Here is an 11,414-nt window from a genome sequence, read left to right as displayed (position 1 = left end):
CAATAGCATACATTTTTCAAAACTCATCAATCTATATAACTAAAATGGGTGTAATTTATCATGTATAAATTATACCTCAATGCAATCGATTAAACAATTAAAAGGTATAGTTATTTGATACACTGATACAACAGCTGGCAACACTAAGTTATTGCTCACTACCTCTCATAAATAATCATAATTAATCTCCCAATTAATTTCCAATTAATTATTACCTTAGGAGACTAATCATTTGAATTTATCTTGTGTCCAGATGTGACTGTGTACACTTCCACTTGTCCTGTTCTCTTCGCCCTGGCCATATTCCACATCCCACTCCCATCAATCCCATCGTGATGTTGGCTCCACGAGGACAGAACACTTGACTGTCATTTACGTTATATCCTTAGTGCCAAAAAGTACACCCGGTTCACAGCAGGTGCTCAATAGACTTCAGCTGACTAAATGAATGAACCAATCCCTTCAACTGTTAGTATTCACTGGGAATATCTCCGAGGTCTTTGCCCACTTTTCTTGGTCAGTCTTACCTACTTTTATGGAATCAGTTACATCTGCACACTGAAGACTCTCGAATATCTGTGTCCTACACCCTCTTGCTGTTCACCAGAACCACTGAAGAATGCCTACTAGACAGCTGACTTTGAAAGTCCCAAAGGCAACTTGTTCGTCATGTTTAAAATGGAACTTATTAACCTCCTCTAAGTCTATACATCACATTCATACTAAAAAATAGAACCTTTCCTACAACATTCATACTATCTTCCTACTTTACTTTATTCTCAAATTCTTGGAATGGTCAACATATCGTCTGCCTGCGTCTGCCCTCAATGTGGGAGACCTGGGTTCAATTCCTGGGTCGGGAAGATCCCCTGGAGAAGGAAATGGCAACCCACCCCAGTACTCTTGCCTGGAGAATCCAATGGACAGAGGAGCCTGGTGGGCTGCAGTCCACGGGGTCACAAAGAGTCAGACACGACTGAGAGACTTCACTTTCAACATATCCTCAGATAGCCTCTAACTACTCTTCAGTGCCGGAGAAGGCAATGGCACCCCACTCCAGTACTCCTGCATGGAAAATCCCATGGACAGAGGAGCCTGGTGGGCTGCAGTCCATGGGGTCGCTAAGAGTCGGACACGACTGAGCGACTTCACTTTCACTTTTCACTTTTCACTTTCATGCATTGGAGAAGGAAATGGCAACCCACTCCAGTATTCTTGCCTGGAAAATCCCATGGACAGAGGAGCCTGGTGGGCTGCAGTCCATGGGGTCGCTAAGGGTCGGACATGACTGAGCGACTTCACTTTCACTTTTCACTTTCATGCATTGGAGAAGGAAATGGCAACCCACTCCAGTGTTCTTGCCTGGAGAATCCCAGGGGCGGGGGAGCCTGGCGAGCTGCTGTCTATGGGGTCGCACAGAGTCGGACATGACTGAAGCGACTTAGCAGCAGCACTTTTCAGTGCATTGAATCTAGCTTCCCTCCTGATCAGACCAGTGAAAGTGCCCTCACAGAAGTCAGCACAAGAGACCATTTAATCCTCTTATCTGTACCATGGACACGTGCACCTCCGCCCCACTCCTCTACAACCACTGTGTGCTCATAGCTCAGTTGTTCTGACTCTTCGCGACCCCACTGACTGTAGCCCGTCAGGCTCCTCTGTCCATGGAATTTTCCAGGCAAAAATACTGGAGTGGGTAGCCATTTCACTCTACAGGGGATATTCACAACCCAGGGATCAAACTCGAGTCTCCTGCATCTCCTGCATTGGCAGGCAGATTATTTACCACCGCACCACCTTGGAAGCCCCAACAACCATTAGCTTTGCTTAATTCAATCTTTGCTATTTTTCCACTGAATTCAAGCAAAGTCACTCTAATTGGTCTTTCTGCTACCAATCATTTTTTTGTCTAGTTCCTCCTCCACATGCCTACAAAATTATCTTTCTAAAATAAAAAACCAGTGTCACCATCCTTTAAAAAAGAAGTTGGTGGTCTCTAACAGCTAACTTCAAATTCTCAGCAACACACGTCTTTTCAGCTTCCTTGCTGACACTTCCGCTTTGAATTCTAAGCATTTCTAAAGCACATGCCCTTTTATGTCTCAAGTACTTACCTCCTTCTGCCTACAATTCCTTTCCTTCTTAGAATTCACCTTAAGATTCTATGTACTTCTTAAAATTTATTCAAAAGTCCCTCTGCTATGAACTCTTCCTAATTCAATCAGTCAGAGCTGTTCATTCCCACCCATTTTTCTTACATGGCTGACCACACCTCCCCCGATCACTTACCATATTACACCTATAATGACACTTATTACATGAGGAAGGCATTTCATTATTGCCTGCAGTATATTGTAGCATGTTACATATTTACTACAAATATGTAATTTTTTAATTGAATTGTCACACTATGTTCAAAAACTGATCCCTGGAAACTGGACACAATTGTAATAATGGCCAATCTTCTGTGTATTGATTTTATTTTCCTGTCTGACCCCAATTTGACCATAACACTTCCTGTGCCCACTGCTTAGTATGCTACCTGGCATGTGTAGGTACTTATTAAGTATCTGCCCAGAGTGATTAAATAAATAAATATTCAATTTATTTATTAACTAAATCAATTCTACCATTCAATAATATTTTATAAATGAATTAACTTCATATCCATCTATTCTTCACATACATACTGAAATTAATGAAAACTATTCTTAATGTACTATCTACTATTTCTAGAATTTTTGAAGTTGTGGACTGTGTATTCTTCTCCAATTGTAGTCCTTGTTTCTTCAAATGTTCTCTGCAGGGGTCCCCAACCTCTGGGATCTAATGCCTGATGACCTGATGTGGAGCTGATGTAATGATAAGAGAAATAAAGTGCACAATAAAAGCAATGTACTTGAATCACCCAGAAACCAGCCCTTACTCAATCCATGGCAAAGCTGTCTTCCAGGAAACCGGTTCCCGATGCCAAAAAAGGTTGGGGACCACAGTACTACAGGACCTGATTCTGAACTTTTATTGTACTTTAAAAAATACTACTACAGATAAAAACATTTTAGAAGCTTTTCAAACATCTCTTACTTCTAACAGTTAAATCTGCTTTTTGATGAGACTATGTGAAGACAGAACTTCCCTGAACCTGAAATCTCCCAGGGATTAGAAGGAAATAATAATTCTCTATGTGAACATGAGTAACCTGCATTACTAATAGGATGTTTTATTTGTGCAGTTCCGCAAATGTGTATTTACATCATAAAGTTATCTCTCTGAATAAAATCTAAAGTTCCTTCCAGCTCAAAAGAGAATTAACTCTTAAATGACTCAGACTCAGTTGTGTACACAGTGGAGTGCATGAAAGAAAAAAGAAGTGAAAGTGTTAGTAGCTCAGTCATGTCTGACTCTTTGCAACCCCATGGACTATAGCCTGCCAGGCTCCTCTGTCCATGGAATTCTCCAGGGGATCTTCCCTTCTCCAGGGATCAAACCTGGGTCACGTGCACTGCAGGCAGATTCTTTACCATCTGAGCCACCAGGGTGGAAGGCATAAATAAATTTATTAATGCAATCTATGACTAAACCAAAGACCACAGATTACCATGAACACTAATCCTACCTTCAGGAATCAGGCTTCAAACACTACACAATAGTTGGATTTAAAATAAAGATTTGTAAGCAAGAAGCAAAAATGTACTGGCATTTCTGCTGTGTCATAAAATAATGTGTGTAATTCCTCTTTCGCTATCTGATACATAACAAGGCAGTCAATAAATGTCAGTTTCATTTCCTTGTTTACTCATGTATCTTCTAATACCCCTGGCATGTCAGAGTATTTTTTTTCAGTGTGCAGATATCTTTACAGGCAGCATTCCACATACTGCTCTCTTTTTCTCAAGAGTTGTCCTGGATGAGAAAAGAACAATACATTTGAAATTTTAGATGCTGTCATTCATGAAAAAAAAAAAAAAAAACTTCAGCTGTAGCTGAATGCTGAAGAGAGAAAAATAGACCATTTCAACATGACTTAGAAAAAAATAGGTATATATATATATATACACATCAGCCTGACATGATGTAGTACATGATGGGTACTACAATTAATCTTCTGTTACTAAGTAAAAAATCACATCATTGCCAACCATTTCTAGCAAAAAGAAATGAAATTCACCTTTAGATGAAAAATAATTTCCTTTTCTTCAACTTGATTGAAGAAATAACTGCTTATTGCTTTTCAAATAATTTCAAATAGAATTCTTGAAATCTCTTGCAATACAAACAAAAAAGGCTACAGATATTTCTAGTTGGGGATGACACATAATGACAACTATTTTTTTCTGCACATCAGTGGCTCATTTCAGATCCACATCAAAGTCACTGTGTTAGGACAGCTCTTCTAAGTATTACTCTTTCTTTGAAGTGTGTCTTATTGTGTATATGCTGGTGTATCAAGGCTCAAGAGCATGTCTGCCCACTGCGCAGTGATTCAGGGTGGAGTTAGTCCTGAATAGTTTGTGGTAGTACTGGACTATTTTGCTTCCCTGGAGGCTCTGTGGTAAAGAAGCCGCCTGCCAAGGCATGAGATGCAGGTTCAGTTCCTGGATCGGGAAGAGCCCCTGGAGAAGAAAATGGCAACCCACTCCAGTATTCTAGCCTGGGAAATCCCACGGACAGAGGAGCCTGGCGGGCTACAGTCCATGGGGTACAGAGAGTCAGACACGACTTGGCGACTAAACAACAAATGGACTATTTTATTTAAGAATTGATCGATTCTTAACTGTTATTCATCACACTATGTTTTTATAGGCATCAGGATTTCTTTCTTCAAATGTAATATTTTTCTCTAAATATTTGGAAATTTCAGCCAAGTGAGCTGATATGTAATTCTAATGCTTTTTATAAACTATAGTTATGTGAAACGTATTGACAGTTTGTATGCCCTTGAGGTTTTGGCCAAGTATATCAAACTCTGAAGAAACCAGACAACAGGTCAGTTTGCAGATAACAGGCTGCCCACTTGAAGAACAAACCTGAGTTTTAGCGTCACCACAGGAAGACCAAAGACTTCAGGAGAATTCTTCCAATTTCTCCAAGGTCTTTGGAAAGTTGAGGCTAAATCCAAGAGGGCTTTGTAGGAAGTGACCATAAATCAGCAAAATCTCTTGACCCCATGCCAAACCCATAAATGTATTTTGCTCATTGTACTCGGTAATTTCTCATCACTTTATATACATTGTTTAACAGTGTAGATGAAAATTTGGGCTCAGAAGTGACACGGTAAGTTATGTTTCGAGGACAAATTAGAAATGGGGGAAAACATTTCTAAGTGGAGGAGTATATGCCCATGCATGATTTCTTTCTCCATATTTTCCTATTAGAAGTCTACAAAATTTTACTTATACTGGTTTTTGAAAAATGGACCCCTTACTCCAAAAAAACTAGCCGCAAACAGCCTGATTATAAATCAAAAAAACTCTGATTATAAATACATGGATTACAAAAAGTGAGGTATAGGGAAAATAAGAAAAAAGAGAAAGAACAAACACTGATTCTCGAGTTGGGTAAGCCCCACTCCCCATGTCCCATCTCAGTGTAAACTGTACTAAGACCAAACTGTTGAAATATGTTATGTCATTCATGCCTTTAAGAGAAGCCCATAATCATAAAGAAACCTGCTGTAATCATACTAAACTTCAAAAAAGAAGACATATTAGTTGAAAGGTATTATGTTTGAATTGTACTTGAAAAGAAAGTTTTTAATTAAATAGATACTTCTGAGCCTTCTACTGACATTCTCATCTTGCTAAAAATCACACCAACATCTAAAACTCACAATAATGAAAAGGCACCCCGTCCAGTAAAACATTCCCTGATTTTTATAAAATTAATTAAATATGGTTTAACTAAGATACTAAGTACTTTCTTTACACTCTTTATATGAAAAAGACAAATCTAGTTTTTTATATTTCACTCTGGAGGTTTTAAAAACAATACTGCTCACTGGACGATAATCACAAGAAAGGGTACAGACTAAAAGATTAAAATTAAACCCATCTAGAAAGGATAATTTACTAAAATAATTCATTTTAATTTCCAGTCTAATTTTTCTAATGACTCAATTAAACAATGAAACTGCTTACAGTTAATTATACAGAGAGATTTCTAATATAATTAGTATGGGAAAACATATTTATGATGCAAAAACTCAGAATAATGTAAATTATAACACAACGAAACAAAATCTACTTCAGCTCAAAAATTGATGAGCATTTCAAAAATGTCTCCTCCATAATAATTTTCTTTAAAAAGCTGAATGATTTTGAAACATTTTGGCATTATAATGAGAGAGTATCAAGTACACACCAAGGAACCCTAGACACTAAGGTATACCTGTATTTCAAATGAATTTTCATGAAATGCATAGAAGTTAAAGAAGCATACTAACTGGGCTGGACAAAGCTTGAGGTTCACAGAACTGCTGATATAAAGTTTTTTTTTCCTAAAAAGTAATAAGTCAATAACATTCAAGTTCTAAAAGAAAATTAAAAAAAAAATACTAAATAAAACTTCAAAAAATAAATATTCATTTATGATAGAAATCCAAAAGCTTGCATCTAAAATGTGATTAAAAACTTTAGGTTAGCCCAAGCAAGGATAAAAGAATTATTGAGAATATGCAAGTGTTCAGTCATCTTCTGACCTGCGGAGCCAGCTTTATTAATAATAACTTTAATTGTATAATAATTTTAATTATTTTATAGACTTAAGGGAAAGGATGTGCTTAATACTTGCATTCTGGTGAGCAAATAAGCTTTTTGTCACTCAAATTTCAGTTAAAGAGTGGGTAATGAAAAAAAATTTAAAGTTAAAACAACATAGTTTTCAGTACACTAATATATTTTTTACTTTTAATACAATATAGCTGTCACATACAATGGCTCTGGTAGGCTTAAATCAAATGTCAATGGGCACAGAAGGCCAGAGAAGAGTTTATACAATATTCAATAAGCAATAATATCTATTCAGTGTACAATAACAAAATTTTAAAAGTACTAACCTTGAGACACAGAGAAAGAATTTATTGTTTTTAAGTTCCAGAAATAAAAATAACACAATAGCATGGAATCCGTAACAAGCTGGCCCTATCATTTCTAAACTATGGTCCAATTAAAACATTTAAGAAATAGAAACAATCCTACATGTTTTTCTAGCAGGTAAATACACCTGAGAAAGTTACCTATAAAGAAATAGGCTTTAAAACTCTTAACCACAAAGACTCTTCTACTGTGACATTATGAGGATGTGCTGGGCACCTGTCAGGGCATGGAGCCATTTCCCACAGTCTGTTCACTGCACAGCTGCAGGTTGCAGCTTGTCAGCAACACAGTATTTCTTATCAACATCAAGCTCATTTGACCAAAGAAGCACAGTAATGTTTCAAACCATCTGCTTATATTCATTAGTATGTAAAAATCACCAAACACAATTTGGAAATGTTTACTAACTTGTCCATAAATAAGAGTGTAATATCTCAGCATAAACTTTAAAAGAAAAAAAAAAGGGTCTGAGTAGTCAGCCCAAATATAGGAGTAACAGATTCTACATTTTGACTAAAGCAAAACTATTTTAAAATTACAGTTGCTGTCACTGCCAAGAATTAACAAATAAATACAAATTTAAAAATTTAAGTAGTTCTTCTGGCAGCTAAATGAACATCTACCACAGTAACTTCTCCAAGCAAAAAACTCAATTCAGAGCTTGAATCAATTTGTGCTTTGTTTCTATAAAAATCCAAATGTAGTATTACTTTCGGACATTTTTAGACAACTAGATTTGTAAATAAACAGTGAATTCCTTTCCATCACAGTTTATTTCTAGTTCATCCATGCACAATATAGATAGAACTAACTGCTTAGTTCTTTTTCTGCAGGACTTTAACTGTGTGAATGAAGGTCCTTTTAAATAGTGAGTTATTATTCTTAAGGTAAACCACAAAACAAACCCTAAAATTTTAATTTTTAAATTAAATGATTAAAATTTCAGATGACAGAGCCAAAAACTGGTAACAGCTTTTTAGATTTCATATTAATAATCTAATTAAAAACACTAACCACTACCTGGCAAGAGATTGGAAAGAATCAGGTTTCTGTGAAGGGAAATAAACAAACAAAAAAAAACATGCAAAAATTCCACCCCCTCAACCACATGATCTTCTCTCATATCTAAATTTGAAAAAAATGTATAAATACATGATCATTTTAGACAATACAGACCTTCTAGAGCATTTCTAAAGGAAATTACAGTTTTTGGTCTTAGGGAGTAAGACTAAGACGGAAAGGGGTGTGAAAATCGTGAACTCTGCGGGGACAGTCTGTTCTTTCTACACACAGGCATGCTGCTGTTCATCCAGTCAAGTGGTTACAGTTCAGTACAGGATTTTCAAGGCAACTAAGATGTCAAAACACAAGTATTTCCTCTTCCTAGAGTTAACAATTCTTTTAAAAGATCTACCCACAGAGGATTATTGTGGTTTGTTTTTTTCCAAAAGGGAACAATGACTAAATGGCGGAGGGGGAGAGTTTTCAGCCCCAAATTCTTATACACAACAAGAGGCCTATAAGCTAGGTGTAGACTGCCTGGTGAAATAGAATTATTGGTACCATCTGAGGTAGGTGCTACCCTAGATGGTTCCAAACACAATCCAGTAAAACAATACATGTTTTTATGCCTCAAAGAGCTAGAAAGCATTTATTACTGTTCTAACACCATGGTTAATGAACTCCTAAGACAACAGGCTTCTAGGATTTTGTACCTTAGTGGCATCTCGGGATCATTACTAGCAACGGAATGCCAAGTTGAAAATTGCTATGACAGTAAAATCAGCATTAGAAAAACTCAACCTTACTGTAAACTGAGGGAGCACTTAGTGTTAAATACTAAGACCAAATGTATGAAGGCAGGATCTTTACTTGGGAGGACAGAGTGGAGGGAATAGATGCGCCCAATTGAGACCAATCAGAAGACAGAACAGAGGATGAAAAATGTCTTAAAAAAAAATAGAGGAGGAAGAAAGAATATGGAGGAGAGCCAGGCAGCAAAAAATAATTACTGGAGAGAATGAAAAATCTTTAAAATGAGGCATGTGCACATGGCTCGTTTTTCTGTCCTCCGTGTTCCTAATGATTTACAATGTAAGTGGCACAGAAGTCACGCTAGCAGGCAAGAATGAGCTTTCTGATGGAGAGAGATGGAGGACTAGGGGCTAATGAAGTGCTTTGTTTTCTTGGTTTTGCTTTTAATTCATACCTGAAAGCCTTGAATCCTTGCTAAATATTCCAGCTGTTTTGAAGGTTGTACTGGAGAACAAGGGGGAGTAGGAGAACTTCCTTTTAAACCTATGGCTTCAGCTGTAGAAGATGTTCCGTTCATAAGGAGTTCCCTGGCAATTGTAGCTGAACTACTCGATGTGGGAGATATACTGAAGAAAGAGCTCGAGGGTTGGTTCATATCTTTGGGTGACAAATAGCCTAGAGTCGTGCCAGAGATCACTTTGTGGCGGCTGGCTTCCATCTCTTGATAAACATCAGGAGACAAATGAAGAATTCCTTTTGGAGCTATAAGTAAAATAAAGGAACATTGTTATTACACTTAAAATAAGTGAAACAGAAACATGTTAGAGCATTAGTGACTCAAGGATTTCACATGAAACAAGGCAATGAAAAACATTGTTAAGCACCCGTCTTCCCCATACTTGCAAAGGCAATTGCAGTCCCCTCTTTGGAGGCGAAAAATGTACGTTTCAATATTCCTAAAAATCATTGGCTTAAAAAATCACAAAAGTGACTTCAAGGGGAAGCATATGTGGTGGAGAAGCTATGGAGGAAGATGGGTTACTGATGTGTAGAAGTGCACTGGGGGTAAGATTAGGAATGTGTACGGTCTTCAGCCTGCAATTTAATATTTTATGATTTCATAAAAGAGACACTAAATCCCTAACGTATGCAGCAGTTGAGACACAGAGGTAAAATGATGGCTGGGTCAGTCCAGATTATCTGAGCAAAAAAACTCATACATCCAATGGCCTGCTGGTATTCCTCTCTCCACAAGGATGTCCCACTGTCAACTCTACCTAATGAACATGTTAAAAACTGACAGAGCATCTTCTTCCCCCAAATTGTCTCCTATCTGGCTTATCTCATCATGACAGGGCTGCCCTGGCGGCTCAGTAGTAAAGAATTCACCTGCCAATGCAGGCGATGTGGGTTTGATCCCTGGATCAGGAAGACTCCCTGGAGAAAGAAATGGCAGCTCACTGCAGTATTCTTGCTTGGGAAAGCCCTTCAACAGAGGAGCTTGGTGGGCTTCAGTTCATGGGGTCACAAAAGAGCTGGACACGACCTAGTGACTAAACAACATGATACCACCATCCATCTGCTCAGCTGCCCAACCTAGACTCCTGGCAACCAGCTTTGACTCACTCACCAACAAGTAGCCACTATGTGCAGTCTAGAATGTGCCCTGTCAGCTTATCAAGTGTATTAGCCCAAGTCAGGCCATATGCAGATTCTAACATCAAGAGGAGTGAGCCTGGGGCTGTGTCATCAGTTGGCAGAGTTGTAAACATATTTCCCTTGACTTCCATTTGTCTGAGAGATATTTCAAACCACATTTCACATGCTTGTTCTAACATCTTTGGATCAGATATTAATGACTCTCAAATCATGACACCATATTCTAAAATTACTGATCAATCACCAGTTTTGGAGAATGTGCTCTGAGAAAGAAATCCTGCCACTCCCTTTCCCACCACTAACCTCCTGATTCAGGCCCTCAGTGTTTCTGACAGGGCTATTGCAACCATCACTAAAAGCTTCACACTGCTGCTCTCCCCGCTGTCCATTTCCCAAAGTGGGTCTATACCATAATCCCCAAATATAAGGGTTCCATGATAAATACATGGGGGAAATACTGCAAATTATATCACACACAAACATCCCTTTGGGAGGATTAAAAATGTATGTCAGCACAGTAAAAACTCTGAGAAATCCATAAGAACAGAAATCCATTTAACTTGGTTTAAGCCAGGATTTCCCAGATTCATATTATATCCAGGCTTCCCATGTAACATTAATAACAACACCCTAGGAAATGCTAAGGCTAGACATTCTCTCACTTTAAAATCTTTACTGGCTCTCCATCACTTACACATCAAATCAGAATCCCTCAGATGACAAATGAGGCCCTGAGTGCTCCGGCTCCTCCTTTCCTCCCCATCCTACTAAAATCTTCATGGAGACCCCATGTTCCACCCATGCAAATATAGTCACACCTCTCCCCATACTCTGGCTTGTTTGATCTCATCACATCCTTATTTCTATTGTTCAGTCTCTCTTTCTCTCTCTCACACACACCCACAC

General features: G+C 38.0%; 1 protein-coding gene across 4 annotated transcripts in view; it reads right to left on the bottom strand.

The window, feature by feature from the left end:
- The window catches only part of STAU2 (staufen double-stranded RNA binding protein 2), a 298,188-nt gene that overhangs the window by 128,268 nt on the left and 158,506 nt on the right, over positions 1-11,414 (bottom strand). For all 4 annotated transcript variants that reach the window (XM_010846944.1, XM_010846946.1, XM_010846948.1 and 1 more), the window contains one exon: positions 9,304-9,611. In XM_010846944.1, the coding sequence (XP_010845246.1) occupies positions 9,304-9,611 (308 nt within the window). The remainder of the gene's footprint in view (positions 1-9,303; positions 9,612-11,414) is intronic.

Source organism: Bison bison, unplaced genomic scaffold (genome assembly GCF_000754665.1).
Source record: "Bison bison bison isolate TAMUID 2011002044 unplaced genomic scaffold, Bison_UMD1.0 scf7180017864241, whole genome shotgun sequence".
NCBI classification, from domain to species: domain Eukaryota; kingdom Metazoa; phylum Chordata; class Mammalia; order Artiodactyla; family Bovidae; genus Bison; species Bison bison.
The sequence above is the reverse complement of the archived record's forward strand: the minus strand, read 5'-3'. Positions and strand labels throughout refer to the sequence as shown.